At 38.1% G+C, this 27,679-nt stretch overlaps 1 protein-coding gene across 1 annotated transcript; it reads right to left on the bottom strand.

Moving 5' to 3' along the window:
* Positions 1-566: 566 nt before the first annotated feature.
* On the bottom strand, positions 567-26,113 carry LOC103724081 (exocyst complex component EXO70A1-like). The gene is made up of 12 exons (XM_008815236.5): positions 25,830-26,113; positions 25,587-25,682; positions 24,828-25,033; positions 23,075-23,335; positions 18,976-19,114; positions 18,687-18,899; positions 15,647-15,852; positions 10,070-10,270; positions 9,901-10,000; positions 7,623-7,732; positions 7,396-7,542; positions 567-934 (listed from the first exon to the last, which is right to left on the bottom strand). The coding sequence occupies exons 1-12, from the start codon at positions 25,977-25,979 to the stop codon at positions 817-819; spliced, it is 1,947 nt and encodes a 648-aa protein (XP_008813458.4). The 5' UTR covers positions 25,980-26,113; the 3' UTR covers positions 567-816.
* Between the last annotated feature and the right edge of the window lie 1,566 nt (positions 26,114-27,679).

The raw sequence follows: 27,679 nt of genomic DNA, 5'->3' as shown, positions 1-27,679 counted from the left end.
GAATGAGGTACCTTTGTATGGTGAAGAATGCTTCTCTATTTTTGTATGAAGCTTATTAATGGCTTTTTGAGATATAATATTTTCATATTGTAGATACGTCCACCAAAATAGCATAGTTCCTCTTCCTCAACTTGAGGTATATGTATCGTTCACCGCAGGATAAAAGGCTCTGGCCTCGACCTTGAAGCTTAATAGTGGGTTCATTGCCTGCTGTATTCATCTAAGATAGGTTCACTAATTAACTCCCGCACTCACATGACCATGGTAAAGACTCAAACAATAAAATACCACCTATCAGCAGCTGGGACAGGAACACTAAAACATTAATTTATTAAATAAAGCGAAACAAAAAGGCATCGCAACACTCACAATAACGTCAAATCTACAGGGATCTCGCTGTCACATAGCAGCTAAAACGCGTGAACTCGCATTTGTTAGCATGAACCCGCTTTGAAGTAATATGAGAAAATTGGAGCTCAAAATGCAAATATCTCACTGAATATCTGATAACCACAGGAGAGGCTCAAACAATTGAGTACCACGGTACCACCCAACAGTGTCAAATCTGCAGTAGCTAAACGTGTGAACTAAATAAATCAAATAGAACACTTCCTCACATCAACCTTCATCAAAATATGGTTTCATCAATAACAAATAACATGAATACATTTTGAACAAGCATGTTGGATATAAATCTAGCACAGGTTTATTTATAGGAACTTCAAACGAACTGCCACATCACATCTAAAACTTCTGAACCTGAGTTGTACAAAGGACACCTCCTTACAAAGTCCAGGCTCGGGGTGGCGCTACCTGTCACCTTCTTGTTTCACTCAGGGTCTTTCCCTCAAAAAATTCACTAAGCATTCGCTCAAGATCTTCTGGAGTGTATCTGATGTACTTCTGTGAATTCTTGCCATTCTCAACCAGTGGCCTGAAAGGTAAAATAATTTGCTGACACTGGATCCACAGCAAAAAGAACTGTTCCAGGAATATAAACATAATAAAACCAAGTATTCTGTCTGCAAGGCACGAAGAATTATGGTGTACTCTGAAGGATGGTCTTAGACCAGGTGTGGAACCAGGAATTTACTCTGTAGGTGGGGTGGGGTGTGTGTGCTTGTGGAGAGGGGGGGGGACACAATTTTGTCCTTTCTGGTTTATTCTCACAATTAAAATGACAGCGGAGAAAAGACACATAGAGACTACAACATTTCATATGTATATTAGAAATTTGAGACATGCTGTATATAAATCTAATTCTTCTGATCATATCTTTAGCTAAAAAGAAGATTAACATGACTGAAAGAATGTGAGACAGACCTACCTGCCTTCTGTGCTAAACCAATGTTCATCCTAGTATCTTGCCATATGATCTTAAATATCTAAGAGTGGGGGTGGGGTCTGGAGCTGACATAAAAGTAAGAAGTCCGCTAATAGAAAGTAAGATTTTTATTGAATCTTACAATAACAATATCCAAATTTTATAGATAGCAATCTAAGTACCCACTTCCTTGTTCTAAATACACAAAATTTGACCTTTCTGGTTTATTCTCAAAATAGAAATGACAGAGGAGAAAAGAACAAATACAAATACTACTACATTTTCTCAGTAAATTAGGGATGCGAGACATGTTGTATATAAATCTAATTCTTCTATTCTTATCTTCAGCTAATAAGAAGAGTAAGATGACTAGAGAATGTGAGGTGGACTTAACTTCAGTGCTAAAACCAAGTTCTTCCTAGTATCTTGCCTTACGATCTTGAATATCCATGCTAACAAGCTGCTTTAGATGTTTCCACAACCATAACCAAGCAATATGTATTTGCTATATATTGTAGATGACACTGGCATGCTTAAAAGGATGGAGAAATGGTGATAAACTTGGAAATGAGATTAATAACCAATGGGATTGGAGAGGTGTCACTTTTTTTCTTGGTATCTGGATCATTTCATTAAAAAGAAGAAACAATTAATTCATAATACAAATGAAACTTTTTGTGTTGTAAGACAAATCTATGAATATTTATATAGATAGGGTACGACAAACCATCATGAACTGAGCAGTTTGGGCCGTACCAAACCAAACCAATCACGAAACAGGATGGTTCGGTCCCTTAAAACCCTCTCGAGCACCCCATTGATGCCTCCACCCCTCCATTCTCTCCCCCCTCTTCCACCATGATCAAAGCTTCTAAACTCTGTCATGTGTGTTATCAATCACTCAATCACCCATCTCGCTCCTCTTCAATGCTGACCAAGGCCGATCAATGCCTAGGATGCCCCTACCCCTCTCCCCTTCTCTTTCTCCCTCTCTCCCTTCCTCTCCTTGTTTTATTACAACACTTGACCACAATACAGTATAGACCCAAACTATACCGAACCAGTTGCTACTCAGTACGAGCCTCGATACCGGTGCAGTATACCTTGTATATAGATATATAAAGAGATGTGAGCTGCTTATAATGTGTACCTGTATGCATGTGTGAGGGAGATAAAAAATGGCAAATGGAAACAATTTCTGAACAAACAGCCAGCCTATTTCTCTAGGCAAAAGAGAGCGCATTTCTCTCCACTTTTTGGTAATTGTAATTTACTTATGGATTGTGATCATCTCTCAACAAGAGCTAACCAGGTTGTGATGCAAACACTTTTAGATGGGTTCAGATCCGAATGCCAAAATCCAAGGCAAGGATCAATTTCATCACCAGATTTTTCCAGTTGTGTGCTAGACATTTGAAATATACCCAGTTCCAAGGAGCCTAGGCTCTAGCATCGAGTGGATGAATACACTGAAACAAAGAAGAGTCCCAGAGTTTCAAGAATTGGAGGGGCGCACCTAGGGTGGGTTGGGGTGGGGATGGGTGGTTGCCATGGACCAACCCCTTCCTTGAGTCTGCCTCTGTATTAGACAAGTCATATAAGTTTGCATCTCAGCATGTTGGGACCTGAGTGGTAGATTAAGTTGGAAGCAGCTCATGTCAGAAGACCACAAAAACATGGATTTGATGGCATCGACCTGGGAGCCCAACCATGCTTCCAATCGGAGTTCAATATGACAATTCCAAAGGTTGGTTCCTATACAACAGAACAGCAACTAATCTGACATTTTATGTAATTACCCCAACTCTACAGCATTCCATTTATGACTACTAGTATGGTTACGCTAGCTATTGATTTCGTCAAGCAGAGTTATTTGCATGGGGTTACCTTAGGAGTACAATAGGAGATATTGAAGACCGACATGGCATGAATCACCGAACCTGCACTCAGGAAGAGTAATGCTTTGAGGTAACAAAAAAGCTAATGAGACCTTTAGTTTATTAGGGAAATGCAAGGATTAGATTGAAAAAATCCATGGGTTAGGACACCTCATGCTCTTGGCCACATCAGGCTCTCTAATTAGGTGCCATCTCACTCTTAGCCACTATGTTCCACCTCATGCTTGCTACCACCTCTTGCTTATTTAAGAATTGCCGCCTCATGTTTGACTTGCACCTCAAGCTAGTATTAAGTTGACACCTTATGTTGTTTTACCTTAGGCTGCTACCTCATATTTGTACGCCTCATGCTTAGGACTACTAAAAGAGCCATCTCATGCTTACATATCAACCACCTAGTTGAACTTGAGCATCTAGCTACCAGTACATTGGGATGGACACCTCATGCTCCAAGACCTATAACTCGGAGGCCTCTTTCTACTGTGCAACTTTAGAAATCATAGAAACCTTATAAAAGCAGCTAATGAAGTAAAAGAAAGAAAATAAAGAACAGAGGCAAGCAAGAAAGAGACGATGGTATTGTTTGATAGTTTGAACCTTTATAAATCTTCTATAGTTGTAAGTATCCTTGCATAGTTAATAATCCATTTTATAAATGACTATTTAATGTTACACCAGTTCAGGAATTCCATGTCTACCTCATTGTCCATAATCATTTTTGAAACCATATTCCTATTTGAAGTCTGAAGCACCTTGTGACCTCCAATTTCAGCAAATTGTTTGAATAATGAAAGTTAAAATGCTATCTATCTTGTTTTATATAAATTGAAGAATAGCTTTCATGATTTTCTAATCATTTTGCTGTAATAATTGTCCATTAAGTTAGTCTTCTAAACTTTGTTTTTCTATAACTAATCGACATCTAAAGCTAACAAAATTGAGCTATTCTAACAGAAATCTATCTTACTGTATTGAAGTGATTGCTTTTGATCTTCACTCAATCATATGGAATATCTGTGAATTATTATAATGAAATGAAACTTCTGGTCAGTCAAGGAACCCCTACGAACAAGTATAATAGTTGGTTACCAATGAGCCCTAGCCAGCAGGTATAATAGTTTGCATCAATGAACCCTTTACCAGCAAGTACAACAGTTAGTCTAAATGAACCCTTAGCTAATAGGCCTATTAATCAGTGAACCCATAATAATGGTATCATAGTTGCTTAATGACCAATTGTTACTGAAATGATTGAATATTTTCTTCTTAGGTGCTAGTGTATTCAAGTATTTTCAAATGTCTTTCAGTGTATTCAAGCATTTCTAAGTGTATTTCAATGTTTTATAAATGAATTTTTTCAACAATTTTGCACAGAATGGCAATGATGACACTAATTATTTCAATAAGCATTGATTCTTACTGCTTTTATTATTTTATTTTTTCTTGATTTTACATTGTTCACTATATTTGGGTACTTCCTTAGCAGTGTAGCTCATCATTGAACTATGATATTTCAAGGTGAGAAAATGGTCAATATTATGCTCCTAGGAAGCTTAAAAGTGCTTTTGGTGTCCATAATGAAGCCACGTTGGTGACAAGCCAGCAATTCTGGATGCGGGCAGAGAGGGTTGTGAAGGTTATCAAGCCTTTAGACATCGTGCTTCGGGCTGTGGACCGTGAGAGGTACCCACAGATGAGCTTCCTTATCACATGATGATGACTGCTAAGGAGCAAATCAGGCGGATCTAGTGAATTTCTATAAGTACATAGACATCATTGAGCAGAGGTGGGGCTACCAGAGGGTAGAAAGCTACATCTAGTAGGTAAGAATATACATTAAAATAGTTGTTCATTGTCTAGTCTTATAGTTGGTCACGTCATACTAAAACAATTGTAACTTGTATTTGTAACTTACTACTTGAACCCAAAGTTTCAATACAACATCCCTTGATTTGCAATGGACAGTGAAGTTCTGTCCACCCTGTGCAATATGACATACAAGATGGAGCCTGATCCAAATGTAGCGTAGTGTCTTAAGGAGGTTAGTTAATTTATGTGGAGCATGTCTTTCATAATTTTAAATTTATTCAACATATTATAACATCGCAGGCCATATCTCTTTTTCACAAACAACTATTTAGGGAGAGCTTCCACAGCTTTGGTGAACGAGATGTTATGCTCAACAAGGGCAGTATCATATGATTCCAGGTATATTACATATGAACAATAGCTATTAAGTGGTGGTTGATATTTTATAGCTACCACCATCTTATATGTAATTTTGTTCAATGCTTTTACAACTAAGTGGTGTTTCATTTCAGGAGGTCTGCTCAACATCTTAGGTGGTTTGCTCTCTGAATCTTCTCGTAGACGGTGTCCTCCAGTGGCTAGGAGCGCAACTGCTTCATATTTGCCCTAATCTATCAACAAACAGAAGAACTATCTCACAGAAATGCCTAAGCGATCTACCTGCACTACAATCTAAGGTTGAGGGGCTTAAGTGTATCGAGGAAGTGGAGCTCAAGCATAATGATCCACTCCACAATGATTTTGTACAGGATGATGAGGGTACGATGATCGGTTGGCTTAAAAGCCAGCAGCAGGAGCCAAAACTTGACGACCTAGGATCGCCTCTAAGACCAACTAACATTGTAGCCGGCGAGACTAGGGTGGATGCGGAGGAAGACAAAACGTAATATCCCATGCTCACATCCAATAGATCAAGCAGAGGGGTTAGTGGGAATTAAACCGTTAGATGATTCCATATCCAAGAGATCCTCCAGCGATTTGATCAAGAGATGCTCGAACGAGACCACCATACTACATGGTCCAGCCAGTCAGAAGGGCATAGTCGATCATTCCAATAAAGCCAGTCAAAGGGGTGGGACAGGAAAGAAAGCAACTGAGAAAAAAGGCAAAGCCCTACGTCATGGTCCAAGAAGCCTTCACGCTCATGGTCACATGGAAGTAGAAATGATGATGTATCTAGTGGCTAGGGAGGTCAGACCACCACATATGGTTCATAGCTCGAGAGTAGGATTTGATTCACCGGAGAGTCTCAATTCACTCACGCCATGTAGGATAGGGACCACGACGCATGGCTAAAAGACCACAAGCATACGATTGCATATAGAAGATGGATTTCTCGAGATCATAGCGGACACAAACAAGGCTGCCACAGATGACATAGTATATAGGGTAGAATCCCTTGACGTATCAAGTTCGAAATCCTATATGGAATTATATGGATATGGTGCTGGCTACTTATGAATATGGTGCTTCGGAAACGTCATCCTCCAGTGACTGCCATCCTACATAGCTTGAAGCACCTTATAGATCGGAATTTTCTTTCAAGCTATTTGGACAGGTCGCTCCACAGCCACAGTATCAGGCAGATGACTCCTCCCAAAGCAACACCATCACCCACAGCACATACAGAGACCATATGGATTACGTATTTTATAAGGGCCCCACAAGCTTACAAGAGTAGGGCGCTATGTGGTTGGAGAATTGGGTTGAGGCCCCTGCATATGAAGACAACCCCGATGTCCACAAGAAATATCACCATTCGATGAAATTTTAGATGTAAGTATATAAGTTGTACTTAAATACATCTAATTGACTATATCATTATATTTGGTATTTCACTAATTGATTTAGATGTTGTATGTTGCTTTTCCTGGCGTACGAAGCTTGGATCGCTTAAAACATCAAATTAGGGTTTTAACCCTAATAAAAATATCAAAGACATCAAGAAACATCAAATTAGACTTAAAATCAATCAAAAGGCAAAAAAAGTATTACTTTTCATTAAATGTTAAAAAAAATAAAAAAACAAAAAAAATAAAAAACTGGCATGCAACATCGTATACCGGCATGCAACATCGTATATCGGCATGCAACATCATATCGTGTGTCGGTACCATACCATACCAAACTAGTAGATAACCGACATGGGGCAGGGCACAATACCAAGTCAACGTACCTTGGTTGCAGCCCTAAGTTTAATTCAAGTAAAATATATTCATGTCTACATGCATAAATGAAAATATGGATGCATATGGATGATAGTTTTGATAGTATAAGTCTAACAGAATATAGAATGAATCATTAAGAATGCAATGACTCTAAGAATACTCAAGAATAGAAGGCCACATGTAGAGAAAAACATACCCAAATCGTTTAATAAAAGACCTATATGCAGGTAGTAGAACTTCAGCAACTGCAAGCCTCAAAGACTCGCGCAACTCTTGATCTGGGACTGTCCATTGACACTGCTTTTGATGGAGCTCCTCAAACTGCATGTTGAATGACTTAAATCTGATGATAGCAAGGTGGGTCAGTTTTGTGATACATTATAACATTATTAGCAAGCTGGAAAACCTAATCTACTTCCTGACCTCTCTTTCACAGCCGATCTTGAGACTCCACTGCTGGTGCCTCCATCACTTCCAACCACACTACTACCTCCCGATGAAGTCAAACCTTGACCAGAGAGGCTCTGCAATACCTGGAGTTGATGAAAAAGTACAGTTATACAGCCTGAAAAGTATTTCTGTTCAATATATGAGGATATTCTGTTTGACCATGGTGACCAATATTTTTGGCTCACTGAAGATCCTTAGATAAAACCATTGATATTTTGTAACTCAGCAATCCCCACATTAAATTAACAACAGATATAAATCAACCAATAATTTAAATTTGAGAAGAAGCAAATGAGACATAGGAATGTGCATAAGTAGGTCATCAGTCGGAAGATGAGATAAAAAATCACAACCTCAAAACAACCATATCTATAGCATATGTTCGCTGTAGTCGCATCTTCAACCCACATAATCTTTCTACAGTTTGATATACGATAAATTTCTTTGCAGTATGGTATGTCGTACCGGCCCGAACAGAATGGTATAAGGCGTACTGTACCATACCAATTTGATACCGGTATCCGGTACGGGTGGCATACCGACACTCGGTATGCCAAACAAAATTCGTATTGTACTGTACCGACACTGTGCTAGCGTGGCACCGATACGGAGTTTGATACCGAGACGACGAGCCTTGCTTTGCAGGATCAAGATATATTGATATTAAATTATTTTGTTAGGGTTATGGATTTGTAGAAAATGAGCATATATTTATTCCATTATTTCTATTTAAAATGTTAATTAGAGAGAGAAAAAAATAGATATATCAAGTACAATAAAAATAATAAGCAATCAATATGAGATTGTACACAGCTAAGCCAAGCCAGGAGCCCATTGCATCAGAGAATATTTAGTGCTTAAGGATTTCCACATCCACTTTTTTGTGCACATGGAAAGACCAAAGTCCATGTACTCTCCATTCCAGCATCTTGTGGATTGATTTGTAGGTCGAACATACATATCAGGGTTGTTAGGTTGTATAATTCTGCTCTTCAGAAACTGTGGTTGATTAAAGGATTTGGAAAATTATAAAGGAAGCACATCCAGCACACTCTAACGAGATGCATCACTAAACTCTCTGATTTATTTAGAATTCTAAAATCCTGCACTATAGTTACTTTAGCAGATTATTGCAGATTGCTAGAATTTTGCTAAATAAATCATGCAACATTTAAAATTTACTCTATATTTTCAAAGAAATGGTTGCATTTTTTAAAACTGATATATCTCAATATGTACAGGAGCATATTGATTTAGTATAAGTATATAATAGCATACAGTAATAGCATTGTCCATATAATGTTACCAAGTGCGGCTAATAATTCAACATCTAGTGTGTTCCTCCATCAAAATCTACTGTGACTTAGAACTCAGTATGGCTCAAAAACATGACTAGATCACTAGCTCATATTTATTTTTTTTTCTGAAAAATATTATCCAGGTCTACAATTAAGGCTGCAAGCAGGTCAGTTTTAATAGGGATTTGCAGACCCCAAATCCAATCCATATTTGAATCAAATCAAAAAATTGAATCCGAGCCTAACTCATATCCATTTAAGATGGATTTGAGATTTCTATTATTGATCCATCATTTTTCTTTTTTTTCAGTCAAATTGTTTGAGGAGAATCCAAACAAAACTACAAAAGACAGCATAACTTTGTTAATTATATCAAATTGTTATTCAAGAAAGTAACAATTACACAACATATAGACACTACCAACAACTCATTCCAATAAAATTTGATTGATAACCACAGTTATTATAATCAACAACAAAACTTAGTGATTAACAAAACAGAAGTTGCTATTGAAAGTAAATTATTTTTCTCAAATTCAAAGAGGGTTGTAAAACATGTAGGGTATTAGTTTCAGGTCAGTTGGGTTTGGTGTTAATTTAATAGTTGTTCCTAATGATTGAAATCCAATTTATTTTCAAAATGGGTCGTATTTTTCAATCCAAGCCTAATCCAAATTCAGATTAGACCAGGTTATTTTTCGATCGGTTCCTGACTGGAAGTCCGTCAATCCAATCCACTCATGGGCTTCCTGCAAAAAAAAAAGAAAAAACAGCAACAGACAAAGCACCAGGGTGTAGGACAGTGCTACCATAAAATCAACACTGAACACAAGGTAGGATATTTTGAATGCCAAGGACATTAAAAGAGCATCAACCTAAAGTATTTGAACAAAAATACATGACATTTTCGAAGAGGGACACTTGTATGCTGAGTTAGGTTTAAGAAACCAAACCTTCGCCCAAGCAACCCTTCTATACTGATTTGCATTTTGCTGCACAATCCTTCGATGCCTTTGAATCCAGTCATCACCCAGTAAGTCCTTTGCTTCTGATCTGAAAATAATAAAGAGGCATTGTTTTTATCCAAATTAAATGCTCCAGTCATCTAATTGTATAACATACCTGCGCACAGATCTGACCATATAGTGGATGTTATTCATCAGAAATAGGTACATCAAAGCAGGATCCTTGTACTGCTTTGATTTTCCATCCAAATTAGTCTGAAGAGCTTGCATAATATGCATTGTTACAGATGCCAGTTCGGAGTTTGAATCATCCCCAGGTTTAAAGTCCTGGAAAAGCTGCTTCAGTGTTGTTTGATAGCTGTAAATGTTTGGTTAGTTGCTTTCTCAAACAGCTACATGGTGCATTTTATCTTGCTGAAGATGAAAGGTCACGAAATAATCAAACAAAGCAACAGGATAATTTCATAATCCACAGATTAAGCATATAAATGAGTATCTACAGAGCACAAGATATTTGTCAAGTAACATTGCATGCATATGAATAATTTGAAATACATTTAAAACAGGTCAAAGAAAAAATTTTCCAGGAGAGGAGAAAAGATCCAGAAACAAATATAAAATGGAAACATTTTCTTCCAAAATAACCATCCCTAGCAAGAACTCAATAATTCCATTAGCACTAAGTTTTACATGAACAAAACGTCATATCAGCAGCCTGTTGATTGTATGAGCAATAACCCAATTAATCATGATCTTAGATCCCATATATGACTAGTTTCTGCGTAAGAAATTTAACTGCTGCATGAACATTGGATTCATTCATTTTTAGAGTTTCAAAGAGGGCAAGAAGAGTGAATCTGGAAGATCTCTAATGCCAAGAGTTTCAATTAGAATATAGCTCAAGACACCCCCTCCAGAAGCAACATCCAAATCATTTAAAACACAATTTCTGAAAGAAAAGAAGGGCAAGGCATCTCCAATCATTTCTTAGTACATATTCAGGCATGTGCCTGCCCCTAAGGGTAGTCCAGTCAATGGTTTAAAAGTCATGACATGATGGGTGACATGTCAACCAGTGGCCAGCACGGCACATGATGTGTGACATGTCCCATGATGCGGCAAGCCAAGACGCATGCCTTGTTGTGCTGGAACACTCATTTGTGCAGTAGATCACTATCAACTGGAAGCAACCCAATGTTGCATGCTGGTGTTGAATCAGAAAGTTACAAACTAGCCAGAATGGACAGGCAAGACAGCACTTGAAGCCCTGTCCAGTAACAATCATTTGTTTCATATTAAAAGATATTGTAATAATAGCATTATTCATGAGCATAAACAATGTCCTGATCACCCAAACACGAGTTTTCATGACAAAAAAAGGGGAGTGGATACATCAGTCCTTTTCATGTTTAGTAATAGCTTCCAACATGATTGAACAATTGTGTGACAATGTTTAGACCTAACTCTATAAATACACCCTCTTCTATACTAAATGCATCTTTGTGCATTCTCTCTCCAGATAACATTTAAAAAGAGAGAGAGAGAGAAGATCAATCAAAAATGAGAGCAAAAGTTAGCAATTCATATACAATGTGTACATGTGTAAGGCCAAAAAATACTAAATTTATACATTTCAATAATTGACGAGATTACAGACACCCATTAAACAGCCTCAAAGTCATGTCTAATCACAAGACTGGCTGTCAAGAATCATTCTTATTTAAAAACAGCATGTTCCAAAAGAAGGCAATGGTTCTCAAGAATCTAAACAATGGGCCTTCACAATATTTTCCCCCCAAACATACCTAAGTTAGAACATGGTCCACTTACCCCTCGACCCCTACACTGCCTTAAAACCACCTAAACATCCTTAATCATCTGATAACCTAACCCGAGAACTATTATTAATCTCAACCAATTCTATAAAACATCTTCAAACCCTACTCCTTCTAAGAGCACCAGAACATAAGATTGGATCTTGAAGACAGCCAACAGAGGACATCAGCACAACATCAGGATTTCTTGCACATGGCCCACTGGCCCGATGAAGATTTCACGCTGAAGTTTGACTCATCTATTAATCTTTGGTCGAGTAACTTTGGCAATGCATCATGTACAAGAGATCATGTTTCATTGCAAGCTGGATTATTGTCAAGTAAATTCTGCATGCCATCTGATTCCAGACCGATGATATCCTATACCACCAAATCCTTAGAAACCTACTTGCTTCTTATATCACCATTTTTGCATGGATTTGACATTTTTTTGCATGCACTCCAATAAAGTTGCATTCAAAGACATAACCTGACCCACTACATATGCCTTTTTCAGACCTTACTCACTGTCCTCCTCTTTCTCTCTCTCTCCTCCCTTGGATGGTTTTTGGTCTGACTTGGATGTGAACCCTGCGTACCTACCCTCCTCCCCCTTGCCTTTTCAATTCAAGAGGGTGCCTCCCATTCACTCTTTCCTTTTTCCTTGTTCTAGCCAGGCATCACCAGGCTAGTGGGGCAGCCAGAGAGTAAGAGAAAGAGTGAGGAAGAGAATGAATAAAAAAAGGAGAGAGAATGAGGAAGTGAATTAAAGAGGTGAAAGAAGGAAATAAAGAGAGAGCTAGGGAAGAGAAGAGTTGAGTTTGAGAGAACAGGGACCTCCTTTAAAGTCTAATTAAGAGCTTCTTATCTTTATTTTTCAGTCTACATCTTTCATTTGCTGCCAACCCAACTCTCTTTTATCCTCGAAGTTAGTTTGATATGAAGCTTTAAGTAGCAATTCCATCTATTCATTTTTCACGTTCTTCAAATTCATCTTCGGAGTCCAGCAAACTATTTCATACTTGGACCCTAATACATCCTAGAATTTTCAGAAGGACAAATATCTAATTTCAGAATCCAAACTGAAATACAACCATGTGAATCCAAGCAGCATAAAATCACTAATAGATTGAAACAAGAGGCAATCAGCATGCAATAATTGAAGCTAGAAGCCATGAACCAGTTCAACCGGCACCAGATCCAGTAAATCAGCATTAATCAACCATGAACAACAACTTAAAGATTTGCATGAAATAAACAACTTCAATAAAAGTAACTAGCATACAATCCACTAAAGTGCATGGCCGAGAAATGAAAATCATATCTAAAAACTAACTGGCATCCAGAAACTGCTCAAACAAGAATACAATATGTTCTCTCCAGCCCTAGAAAACAAATAATGCCGAAAGGTAAGATGGTAGGTGTGTTTGAATCAACAAGGGAAGTGAAAGATGTAGAAGTCAGAAAGAAATCCAAGATAAAAGAAATCTCACCAAAAAAAAAGAACCTGGATGTACAATAGTATCTACATCCATTTGTCCCACAAAGTTTTCAAAGAAAAGTAAAGAGATAAGGAGAGAGCATCGCAGTCTTTTCTTATCTAAAATCGATTGCTTGATCTAGTGTTTAGAGCACTGAAACTCAACCCGTGCTGCTCCATAACTGATTTATCAAGATCCTAAGCAAGATACACCATACCATACCGAACCAAAAAAATACAGTGTACCGTACTGAACCAGACAATACAGGACGTACCAAATCATACCGGTTCGGTACCAGGACGTGGTATTGGAGGCATACCAGTACTCGATATGCAGAACTAGCCCCCGTATTGGGCATACCGACATACTAATAGGGTAGCACCGGTACAAGGCTCAGTACTGAGACGATGTACCTTGATACTAAGGCTAATTACTTATCTCGGTGTTGCATGACGGACAATGTGGACATCATTTAAATATGTTGTACACTCAAAAATAGAAGAAATAATGATGAAATCCCACTAGGGAAACAAAGAAAGACATGATCATTCACCTACATCATGATGCCCATGTCAGACCAAGAACCCAAGTCCTCTCTTAACAGCTGAGTTCTATACGAACACTTTGTTGCAATTTTTGGTAGAAACATGCTACCCACTGTGTTGGTTTCTGCACTTCAATGCCACATTTAGACATGAATCCATTAGACCTTAGCAACTTAGTGTTAGGCTGTGCGGATAATATACAGCTTGTTGGATCTTGCCTCATTCTAGATTTGATATGTCATCCAATCCAGCACAATCCAATCTGAAGCGATGGGTACAAGATGGTAAGTTTGCAGATATAATCAAATCTAGTAGATTTGGTGTCAGCACACAAATGAGATAATTCTTCAGACACCTCTGAGATGCATAGTTGATAATATTTACAGGATCATGACTAGGACACATATACTAATGCATGTTTTTTGGGGGATTTATTATTGAAACCCTTCGAGCTTGTTAGGTTTGGCAGTGGACATTGACTCATCTTACTAGTGTTCAGACCAAATACGTTAGTGTTTTAAAGGCATATACACGCATGGTCGGCAGAATCATCCCGAACCGGGCAGTTCTGCCCGTTCCAAGCCATATCGGTGGCTCACTGGTACAGTTCGGGCTATAAAAACAGCACGCTGCCGGAGCCAGAGAAGAAGAAGAGAAAGAGAGAGCGAGCGGGGGAGGGAGGGAGGAGAGGTAGTGGACGCCAGCGGAGGGCCGGTGGAGGCCGCGGGGCCCAAGGCCGCAGCTAGTTCTCCTGTTTCAAACAAAACAAGGGTCCGGCCACAGCTAAAAAATTTTGAGATTTTTTAAGTGAAGTCGGCAAGCGATATGCCGACTTCACTTAAAAATTTCAAAATTTTTTAGCCCCAGTCGGTTCCCCTGCGTCCGCCGCCTCTCCTTCTCCCTCCCTCCCCTGTTCTCTTCTCTTTCTCTTCTCTTTCTCCGGCTCCGGCAGCGCGCCCTCTCTCGGTACGGGCCCAGCATAGCCCACACCGAGTCGTCCCGCTGGAGAACCGGTATGGTGCCCAGTACCGGTTCCTCCGGCCTTGTGTACATGTGTCACGTTCCAAAGCTCCCAATGAGGATAATGATTTAAAGATAAAGAAGATTTAGAAGTGTATTTGCTTCTTGATTAAAGTAGACCTCTGGTCAAAACTTGAAAATGAAGATGTAGATATGAGTAAATTGGAGCAAGTTTATGCTTGACAATTATACAAACAATACAACGAGGGAGAATAATCTAAAATGACTTTGGCATATGCAACATCATCCAAAAGCGACAACCAGCAGGAGTAGGGGCCTCAAGTTCAAGTTGAAGAAGTTCAAGTTGAATTATCAAGAGTGAATAAAAGACTTCGAATGGATGTGATGAGAAGCATTAAAAAATAACCAAGAAAGATTTTGAAGAGTCCATTTTAAAATATTTGACACGGGATACCACTCCATGGTTGAGATAAGGCCTCTATAATTCATAAACCAGACCTAAAATAAACAGAACAATGCTTTTGTTTTTTGCCTATAGTCACGTTCCAAAAACTAACTGAAAATATAGCTCTATAATAAGTAAATACAGCATCTGTATCGAAAGATAATAGATAATTCATATTTCCTACTTTACAGATAAAGCAACAGCTGCAATCGTATTTAAGCTATATTAACAAGTAAATAAAAGGGACTAGCAAAAGGATTAAAGGAACATTTTTATAAAAAAAATTTATGACCGTAAACAAATAAACTCAACTCAGATACAGCCACATGCAAGAACAGGAATAACTATAGTCAAATTCCTAGGAAAACACATGAATTATGAAAGAGGTGCATCTGTTATTGCTAATAAATTATGTAATTTTCATGGCAAAATTTGGTATCTAAAGGTAGAATAAATGAAAAGACTTACTCAAAGAGGAATTTCACATAATTAATGACATAGCTAGTTAAAGGGTGGACAGTTCCATCAGCAACAGTTGTTTTTGTTGCATCTTTCTCAACTGCCTCCTCAAAATCACCAAAGGTTTCCTTGGCAGTTTGAGCCAAGTGTCTTGTCAAACCCAATGCAGATTCTCGCATTTCAGAACAAGCTTTGACCTCAAATATTGTTTCGACCTGACCAATCAATTAAAGGCAATAGTCATGAATCCCATCATTTACTATTTGGTGAAAAGAATGATACTTTCCAAATATAAACAGCTCTCATACATATGCCAATAAATTAAATAATTGGGATGAGCTTAAAAAATGTAAAGCGAACAGGTATAGCATGTAAATGACTATAGCCTCATACCAATTACCCAAAATGTCAATTCCCATAAGTTTTATTAAAGCAATAGCAAATCCAATTCCAACGTTTCATTGGGCATATCAATCTTACATGATATCCTTTATCAGTTATTATTTGTCTGTTAAAATGAGCTAGCCCTGTCATAGCCCTACTCCCCTTACCAAATTAAAGCACACATAAGCACAAACCTACACATACAGATAAAGATATCAATATATACATGCATATATTTAAAAATGGCAGCCTAGTGCACAAGCCTCCCTCAACTGCTAGGTCTGGGGAGAGTCAGATTTACGCAACCTTACCTCGTGCGGAAAGGTTATTTCCATGTTTCAAACTCGTGACACCCAAGTTAAAATGGAGCAACCTTGCAATTGTGCTAAGGCTCACACTCTGCGCATATTTATCTATTCTATATAAAAATAACAATTTTGAATTTGAAGAATATTCCATTCTAATATCATCTATCATTTTTCTACCCAAAAGCTCTTCCATCTCTCTTACAATACATAAGTAATTCCTATTCAAATAAATTTGACTATTTTTTAAAAATTAGATATTCGAATCCTAACTTTAAAAATTAATACGTAAAAATTGTATTCTAATCAATCTTTTAAGCAAAATATGCCATTTCGGTACCAGGCCCGTACTAGTACCACCTTTTACTGTGTCGGTACGCCCGATGTGGGAGCCGATTCGGCATACCGAATGTCGGTAAGCCTCTCGTACCACATACCGGGTTCAGCACTGATACAATACGCCCTGTACTATCCAGTTTGGTACAGTATACATATCTTGCTTTTAAGAGTGACAACACAAGAAAAAAATATAAGAAAAATCCCACTATTCTTTTAAAGTTATATATAATATAATCTAAAATTTTATATTTATTTTTCTTCTCAAATATGCATGGCACACATGAGGTTGCTAGTACATAAAAAATGATATTGACACATTTAAATATGTTTAATATGTCTTGCTGTTTCCCAAAAAGCCATTAAGAACTATATAAGAAAGCCTTATGTAAACATAAAAATACATCATGTCTTCCCCTTGCGACTCTCTGCCTCTTACAGTTCTCCATCTGCACGCTTGTCAAGATATGGCATTTCTCTTGCATTTGCTTCCCCCTTCTCATGAAATTCAAAGCTCTCTACCTATACACCTGGTGGTCCACTATTCTGTTTGAAAATAAAATAACTTCATGTAGTCTATGTTCTGCCAACAAGGTAGCAAAGTTAATATAAACATTCTCTCTAACATTTCAATTTTTCTTACAAAACTCTAACCCATTTTGTCAATATGGAGTCTAGAAGCACTATATTTCCTTATTTTGAGGGAAGCAATTTACAAACTAAATCTTTTCTTCTTCCACCACTCAGTTTTTTTATTGATATTCTCTTCCCAGTTACATGCATTTCCAATCTTCTTTCACTTTTTAAATTTCTAATTTTTTATTTTTTCCAACATTTTAGCATTGTTGTACAATGATTTATCTTCTTTTAACTTTAATCTCTTCTTTTTCCAAATTGTGTATTTCAATCTAGTACCTTCATTTGTCATTTTTTTGGGTATATATTCATCTTTATTATCTAATTTGAAGAAGTTTTCATAATTATGTCATTTTTCATATCATCATGAATTCCTGATATTTCTTAGTCCATTTTTTATTTCTATTAATTCCGCCTTACTCCTTTTCTTTAATTTTTTTTCATTTTCAACTTTGTTTTACAGAACCTACAATATATGTGTTGCTTCTAGAGAACATCATCAAAAACAGAGTAAGCAGCAGTACAAACAACTCCAAAGCAAAACCTTCATTGTTTAAAATGTTTTTATGCAGAACATAAAAATACATTTTTTTCCATGCAATAACCATCTCAGTTGATGTTAAAACATATCATAATATGATGGTGTTGGATTACAATCAATGTTGTCATCAGCAATCTTCTAGGCACTAAGGGGACCATTTGAACAGATATTTAGTTACCCTTTTAACAGATATTTCCAAAAATAGTATTTAGTTATAACATACAAACAACATTTTCCAACTTCCAAGAATTCCACTAATAAATCGTACAAGTCAAACAAATTACGCAAATTCATTAGTTAAAGGAACAATATTAGTTAATAGTACTTGCATAGTATAAAATATAATAGTGGTAAGTTAACATGTTGCTTTGAGTCTTCAAACTCCAGAACTTTTTCTGAAGAATCTATGAAACAGCAAGAACTATAGAGTGAAACTCAACTTGATGAAACTAACGTCAAGATTTTTCAAATGCCCAAGCACTTTAAGTATCTTGACTGTGACATGGAACAATGCTGACAGAACCCATGATGGCAATTGTGCGATCCCAAATTTATAAGAATCTGACTCATAGTACAAAGTTCAAGAACTGGCACAGCTTTAAATGATAAATACAATATGTACAGATACTTTACCTACTCACATAACAAATTGGTAAGAGACAAGGCTTCAGAAAGCATTACATCACGTGAATGTCGTGTGTCATAAGGACAGTATAAATTTTGTCACATAACTGTGGCTGTTGCACAATGTAACTAAAAGTTACAACAAGCAACAAGATCACCACCACCCAAGTCAGGAGGTAAAGTATGCTCATAATTGTGGTGTTCAAAGAAACATATATTATACCTCAGGTTGAAGTTCCCTCATTATTTCATACATGTCTAGAAGAACAAACAGCTTTTCTGGCGACCTTTTGCTTTTAGCAATAGCCTCTCCAAAACTAAGTAGCACCGCTACACTGTTTGCAGTTACTTCAGCAAAACACTGATCCTTGAGAGACGCAATGCCTTCAAAGATTTGATCACATAATTGACGTTCCCCAGCAAAAAGCAGCTTGACCTGTTTCAAGCATGGTCAAAATACTTGAGAAACAAAAGCAATACACTCTAAAAGTGATTTTTATACAGATCATTACTGCAATTCGCATGAAGTGAATCCAATTGCCAATTTTGGCCTCTAAGGACTCCCACTGCAACTTCTGCACCTCATCTTTACTGAGTTTTTCCACTCCCAAACTTGAAAGGCTCTTTTCTAAAGCCGAAGCACGAATTTCCCTGAATGGAAAAAGCATAATGCCCTGGACATAAATACTTTGTACTGAATCAAAATAAAAGGTCTCATGAACATGGATATACGGTAAAACATTAAGTTCATGTAATTATTATGGTTAAGGTTGCTCCTAAAGGTGTACAAAAAGCAAAGTTAGAAAACAGTATCTTTACGTAAAAAACATGATACAATCAGGTTGTGCAGAAAGTAATATTTTTAAATGAGATGACACCATGACAAGATATGTTCATATCAGTAATCATCAAGGGAAGCCATCTGTTTAAAGACATGCTTAAGGTTTACAAAGTTAACATGCATAGTCACTGAAATTCAACTGCTCAATCTTCGAGTAGGCCCACAAAAAATGCAAGGCAGCTACAAGAAACTTGGATATATGTGGACATATCACAAGCTATTTCTTGATCAAGTGAGGCCATCAAATAGGTCAGAATTTCAGCTGGTGCCCACAAATGTAGCAAGCATATCAGCCATCATTGTGGTCATCATGATTGTGAACCTACTTCATGTGAGGCCACTTAGAATGCATGGCATCCTCACATCAAACCCATATGCATTGGGTACTAAGGTAGGGGTGAAAGAAAACCAACCAAACTGCAAAACAGACCCAAGCCAGTTATTTCGGTTCGGTTTGGATCAGGTTTGTTCACAATCAATCTGTATTCAGTTTGAAATTTATTGGAACCGAAAAAATCAGTTCAGTTTCTGTTTAATTAAAAAATAAAAAAAAACCTTAAACCAAACCAACCCGCATATGTACCATACAAATTGCAATAGGCGAGCCAGCTCGACATACCAGTCGCACCAAAACCAAACTCTCGCTACCGAGCTCGGTGATAGGCCTTGTGAGGATTCTTTTTTAAAGCGAGAAAAAAGAGTGTAAATAGTCGATGTGAGACTAAATAGAACCGGCACCATTCAACTCTTTTAATCCCAATATTTCTGAGTCGTCCGATCCATGGTATGCCGTACCGGCCGGTACGGGCCGGTACGTACCGGTCCGGCCTGAAACCGGTAGCGGATCAACGTGGAATCCGGTACCGGTAGTTTATTGTTGAAGAACCGGTACGGGACCGATACGGGACCGGTTCGGACCGGTACGGGACCGGTACGGAACCGGTGCGGGGCCAATTTCGTACCAGTCCGGACCACCACCGGTACACCGACCGGTACCGGTACGGCGGACCTTGGTCCGATCAAACATCAATGGCTATAGTGACCACATCCCGGTACACACACACACACACACACACATATATATATATGAAGCCTTTAAGTCTTTAACCTAGCCACCGCTCTTGCCTCTCCCCCACTCTCCTCACTACTCGGCCTCCTTCCCTCCAAAAATCGCTACATCTCCCCCCTCTCACAGTTCCCTACGAAACCCCCGGCCATTCAAGGCCGATCCGCATTCCGACACACCTCCTTGATCTCCCTCATCTTCATCCCATAGCTATTGCCCCATCCCAAGCCACAGCAATTGCCGCACATCCTCAGCCCTGGTGCCTCATCACCCTCTTCATTGACCCCCTTTACTTCTACCTCCTCTATACCGGTGTCCTATGCATCAGCCAAATCTAGAGGAGAGGTACCCCTATTTCTCCTCTGCCTCCTCTAGTTCAAAGGCTCGCCATCCAAGCACCATCATCACCATCTCCCACACTCCCTTCTCTATCTCGCAGTCTTGAGACCACAGCCAGTCGCCGTCGATCGCCAATCGAACCACAAACCAGCTCTCTTGTTTCCAACCACACCAAACCTCGATGCGACCAAAAGTTGGACCAACACCACCCTCTATCCACTGCCAGGTCTAGCTAGCATGCAAGCCTAGGTGATTGAACGGCAAGAACCCTAGCCAACTTCCCTTTTGTTTCGCTTCTCGTTGTCTGCGGCCTTGCTACATTAGCGCCTCCAAGCCCCGCCACCATCACGACCTCCAAATCCCTTGCAACCGGTAAAGCCACCGACCTCTCTTGTCCCTCCTTCCTCTCTTCCTCTCCCTCCCCTCCTCTCTTCCTCTTCCGCACCATCGCCTACCTCGCACACCTCATCCTAAGCTCAACCCAATAAACCAAACTAAATTGTTTGGATCGGTTTGAACTGGATTTCGTATTAGGTCGATTTAGTTTCGGTTTCGGTTTTAGGAAACTGATTTAAGTTGGTTCGGTTTTAAAAGTACCTCTAAACCAACCCGACCCGAACCATGCACACCCCTACGATGAGGTAGGTTCTGAGCCAACATGCACTCAATGTGAACTTATAAAATTAAAATAGGGTTACTTCTATATGGTTGAGATCTTTGAAAAATGGCATGTTATTGCTAATAAATGATGCAAAAATCTCAACTCCAAAGGAATAACAAAGAACCAACAAACATAACCTCGGCCATTCGGGATTGGTTTTATGAATCAATTTTCATCATTTGATCATAATGAGATATGTTAGGTTGCACATAATGGATCCCAAAGCAACACAAGCCATGAAGTCCACATCGCATACAAACCCAAGAAGCTAATATAATTTGCATGTTTGCCTACCAAATTTTGGAAGTGACTCGAGTTCATTAAGTTAGTATGTCTAGACTTTTGCCATTATATCTGACTAAGATGATCCTAAGTCCTAACTAAATGTAATGGCATATAGCTAACTATAGTAGACCACATTTGACCAAAGCTAACTAAGTCATCTTTGCAACTTCAAAAGCCTACAATTGGTTTGTTGCAAATCCAGAACTGGATCTTATCTTCCAAAAACTCACTTTCAGTATTTCTTACACTACATATGACAAAACTAACCATAAGTATTTCTTCTAAATCATTAACACAACTCCCATTCAAAAATCTCATATCTCCCATCAAAACTTCCTCCACATTATCACATCTACCTATGATGCTATGGAAGCTGAATTTGTACAGTTAATTGTGGGCAGAGAAGGATTTTTGAAAAGAAATCTGCAGAATGGCAAAAATTTCTTGTTCCTTGCAATACGGTCATGTTTTCCAAACTAAGCCTCTCCAGTCACTCTCTTTAATCTTGCCATTTCAGAATCTTTTGTGAAATAGCAGACAGAAAAAGATCCTATATCACCTTAGATAAGACTAGGTTAATAAAACACATATAGAGTCATCACCAAATTTACGAAATACAATCTTGAACTTACTGGAAAACTGATTACTAGCAGTGGAAGCAGATTCTACATAAAAACAGTTAACACATGTTCGGATGGTAGTCTCTCCTCATAAAGTTCACAAATACATGTATCCAAATTTCACCAAAATCAATTTATCCTTGCTCTTACTAAATCAAATAATTACCTCACTGGCATTCCATGTAGAAATAGTTAACACATGATAAGATGGTAGTCTCTCCTCATAAAGTTCATACATACATCTATCCAAATTTCACCAAAATCAATTTATCGTTGCTCTTACTGCATCAAATAATTACATATCTGACATTCCCCTCCACACTTTTCTACAAATTTATAGATGTCCTCATCACCCTATTAAGAGCAGACATATAATCTATGAGCAGACAATGTTTCATTATGTTCCACTTCCTAAGGATAGGTATCTTTTCATTAATACTGCCATTTGAACCTCCAAATAAACACCATGAAATTTCCATATACAAGTGATACTAATGTTTAGACGTTTTCTAGAACACATAGTTACATTTTAAAACAACCCAAATCTAAATTTGTACATAAACTGAACTAACAATAGTTTGTAATAGTGAAAATGCCTAATGAATAATTCAAAACTCTATACAACAATTAGATATTTATTTCACATGATATTTTTAAAAATTTATAAAAGATTATTTCTGCTCATAAAATCAACATAAAGCACTCATCATGTTCTCATATAAAACTGGTTGTCTGTATCCCCTTCAACAAAATAAGAAGAAAAATAGTTGAACGAAGGACATCCAAGTGAAATCTATACCTGTAAATTTTTAAACATTGCTGTTGGTATCCAGCTTGAACCAACTGTTGAGCTAACTTGTGCAGCAGAGGCAAAATCCTAGGAGCAATGAGAGTTGGAGGTGTGTATACAGCAGCTTCTGAGTTTTTGGCTTGATGCTCAGAATTAGTGGTACCTGATGGGTTTTTACCACCATCATCACCCTGCTGCACTGGTGACCCTGATGATGGTCGGAGGGCATCCGGAAGACAATCAAAAAGGCAATCAGGTTCCACTGGTTTGCTGAAACCAAATTGAAAAAGAATTTGATTCCAGAGCAAAACAGTTGCAAATGAATTCACTTCTTTCCAATCAAGCACAAGATACTACTTATCAGATATTAAGGGGAAAAAAATTTATAGTTTAAAAGCATGTGCAAGATAAATCAGGCATTAAACGAACAGAAGCATTAAATCACAGGCATTCCACATCAAACAGAAAACATGTAACAAATTAAAAAGATTATCCTGCTAATTACTTCTACACTAAACTGGTGGATCCATATCAATATTTAGAAGGTTTTTTCTGTTATGTCAAGGTTAAACTTCTACAACTTAGCAAAGAGATCGTTTTCTAACTAAAATTCAACTGAAGTAGGTTACTCATAACTTAATTTGTCTGCAAGACTGGATCCTTCTACAGGGGAACAAGTTGCTTCAAAATTTGTAAGCTCTGAAAGTGGAAGAACAAAAGACTGAATATCATCAACCAGATGGTTTTCCCACATTATTGTTGTTCTGTGGTAAATTATGGGGCTTGTCACTTGCAACAAATGTCCAGAGATCATCTCTCATTTGATGAGTACCTCTCTCGCATCTTAAAAGGAATTAAATACTGTAGTGAATGGATGGTCTTGTCAAAACAATCCATTAAGAATGTTTTTTTTTGGGGGGGGGAACGGCTACTTTACAAAGCCCTTAAATAAATATTATCCAATGGCATCAGACTGCAAAGTATCCCGAAAATTCCCGGGTTGAATAGAAATAGTCTCCCACAACACCGAGATTGTATGATCTGTCGCATAGAAAGTCATCCAATTTGTTTGCCTCTTTGAAAACATATCCAATGGATAAAGAAGAAATATTCGATTTGAGTCTCTAAATATCCATCATCAATGGATGGGCAGACCTCTAATCCTCTGCTTCTGTGGTAATCCACAATATAATTGTTCTGGAATTCCCTTCTAGAATGATATGATCCGCATGTAAGACAGTAATATATGATCCTACACATCATTTAATTGAAAATGTTTGTTCATTGGTAGTGAAATGATGGGAGCCATGATATGGACACCATGATGGTCTTTATTCATCTTTTAGTGTTAAACCTTGCACTATTTTGCATGGATATTTAAAATAACACAGTACCATTATATTTGTCAAATATGATGAATAATAAATGGTTAGAGCAGTAAGTACGATCCCACAACTTAGGGCGATAAACAGGACATGCAGTTCCATGTCCAAATCCTAGATCTAAAATCTAAAAAAGAAATTGGACAGATGCAACCTAATGGTAATATTTTCATAATTAGTTAATTACCACAACATGATGCATAATTGTTGATTGCACCCCCAACATAATCGCATCAAGTATTGCTCATATAGATTTAAACATGAATTATCCCACTTAAAACTTAAAGAATTGGGCATTCAATGCTAGTATCAAGAAAACAACAATGACCTAAAATAAGAACGAAAGAACAACAACAACAAAAGAATTCACAGAATGAAACCTGTGCTTGGCAAGAAGTCCCCTGAATTCATCCTCCAGCTTCAGAATGGCCTTTCCAAGCAAATTATTGACATTGCTAAGTACTCCATCACTGCTCTTGAAGCTTTTATTTGAGTTAAAAAAGCGCAAGACAACTCTCAATTGATCAACTGCCTCTAGATAACTTTCTATGTCCTCATGCGGTCCCTTCAGCACTTTGATTTCCGCCTACACATTTGACAGATAATCAGCATTGAAATGAAACCTCTAAACAGACCAGCACCACATGAGATGAACTACAAGTTGCTTAGCTTTGAAATAGTCAACACCAATGTTTTGGCACAATAAGGCCATTTTTTTGATGTCCAGCAATATTATTAACTACTAAACAGCAAGTATACTATGCCTCCATGTATCCCATATTATATGCCATAACATATTCTCAACCAAAAGTCACTTATTTTTGTTCCATCTGCGGACAGACGCTCGGAATTAAACATTACCCAATGTCTTGACTGCACCCAGGCGTCCTTGTAACCATTTTCATTAAGTTTTTGTCCATTACACACCTTAGCTTAGTATACTTGATAGCATTAACACTAAACTAAGGGTATTTCGCAAGAAGAGGTCGAATCTCAAACACATATTGCCTGTGCCTCGATTCAACAAAATGCATCCAAGCCCTTCACATTACTGGGCGACAGAATACAGAGACAAAATCAATTTTTGAAGTAAAACTAGTGCACAGAGAGAGAGAGAGAGAGAGAAGGGGGGGAGCAACCTCCCGTGTGCGGTCGAATTGGCCCAGTATAAACTCCGCCGACTTGAGTGTCTTGTCGATGTTCTCATGCGCCACCCGGACCGCATGCGTTCTCACCTGCATCACGCAGAAACGAAAGTATGATCAAACACTTCAAAAGAAAAGAATGGGAAACCCTAGAAATACCAAAATAAAAACTAAAAATCTCAACAAATCGACACCAAAATCCACTAGCATGACAGATGTAAATATAACGAAGGGGACCTGAGTGGGGCGCATGGCGGCCTCGAGGGCGGAGAGGCGATGGTCGAAGGAGCCGAGGATGGAGACCATGCTGTCGGTGATGGTCTGGCTCTTATGGAGCGACTCCCGGAGGAACGACGCCCTCTCCGTTAGCGTCTCGATCGCCCCCATTGTTGGCGATCTCCTCCTCTCTTCTTCGAACGACGGTATCTCTAGATCTCGAGGAAGGGTGGAAGTGGGGTCGCTACCGGCTCTTCCAGGATGGAAGCGAAGCGAAGCGGGGCGGGGCCCGGAAGCAGCGATGCTTTTCACTTACTGTTACGTCCTTGGTCTGTCTTTTGTTTGTTGAGGGGTCCCTAGCGACGCCTAACCGGTGCTGCCTGGCTGGAGTATCAGGAAGGCTGATAGGGCTGACTCAACATATTAACTTGATCCATATTCAACATGCCATAAATAAGGTTTGGATTTGAGCTAAATAGATTTAGATCGTAGCCAAGTTGGCAGGTTAGGCTCGTGTTTCAAACATCTAACCAGTTAACCTATTCAACCCGTTTAATATTCCGATTAAGATAAATCAAATAATTCGTTTAAGACTTATTTAACCTATTTAAAATCTATTTAACTTGCTTCTATCCTGTATAACCCAACCTGCTTAACAAGTTTAATCAATTTATATCTATTTAACCTGTTAAAAAACCCACTTAATCTCTTTAACTCAATTAACATGATTTGACCTGTTTAATAAATGGGTTATACAAGTCAGGTTACATGTTTAATATGCTGGTTGGATATAGGTCTAAATTTTTAACCTATTTAATAAATAGATTGGATTTGGGTTGATAAATTTTTTGATCCGACTTGTATTCAATACAACTTATATCTGATCTAACCTGACCTAATTGCCACTCCTAAAAGCTGGGCAATTGAGAATTTTAGATTACACTGTTGATTGAAAGCGATTGAGAGCAAAGTAGTCCGAGCCTCCAAAAAGGGTAGACACAAGTCCACAGGTGAGACATGCGAGGTCTATGTGAGATATTCGAGTGTGCATGGGGGGCAAGCACGGATCACAAGTAGGGCAACACACCATAAAAACCAATCTAATCTAAGCCTAAATTCCGCCAGTGGGGGTGAGCACACATCACAAATGAACTATGCAACTAGAGAAATATCTTTGTTTCGTACAGTACGAAAAGATATTCAAGAATGTCAACAAACTGATGCCTAACAGGGCCGATCTCAAGTAGCATAATGCACTGTAGAATTCAATCCAATATAAATCGAAACTCCACCACGGGCACGTCGCAAATGAACTACAAAGCTAGAGAAATATCTCCAAATCGGACCATATAGAGAAATATTCGAACATGCTAGTGGACCGTTACCTATATTAACTGAAGTACACTGGCTACTAAATGTATCTATTAACAACATCTATGAACATTTTAGCAATTAAAATGGTTGGGCTGACAAGTATGAAACTGTTACTGTCCACTATTTAGCAAAAAACATTATCCAACAAAGCAAAAAAGAATTGTTGGAAATATTGATGAGAATTCTATTCGAGTAAATGAACGCATGGATCTTTCTAAGTTTGGTTATGGCAAAACCAACTTTGGTGATTCTTTTCTCGCTAAGTTATAAAGCATGAAACTTTTCTTTGCTCAAAAGAGCTTCCATTAAAGGAGACTGAAATTGGAAAATTACAAAACAATAATAGTTAAAGGAAAAGAAAGTTCAATAAGCATTCACAATATTTTATTGTTGATATGTAAAGCATTTAAGTTCAAATGAAATGCATTTGAATAACAGAAAATTAGGGATATTTTAGCCTTTACAAGCTCACATAAATTTGCAGTTTCATACCATCT

This window comes from Phoenix dactylifera, chromosome 11 (assembly GCF_051530095.1).
Source record: "Phoenix dactylifera cultivar Ajwa chromosome 11, Ajwa_hap1_PhDact_Kaust_v1.1, whole genome shotgun sequence".
Classification (NCBI taxonomy): domain Eukaryota; kingdom Viridiplantae; phylum Streptophyta; class Magnoliopsida; order Arecales; family Arecaceae; genus Phoenix; species Phoenix dactylifera.
This window is presented reverse-complemented; position numbering and strand designations above follow the sequence as displayed.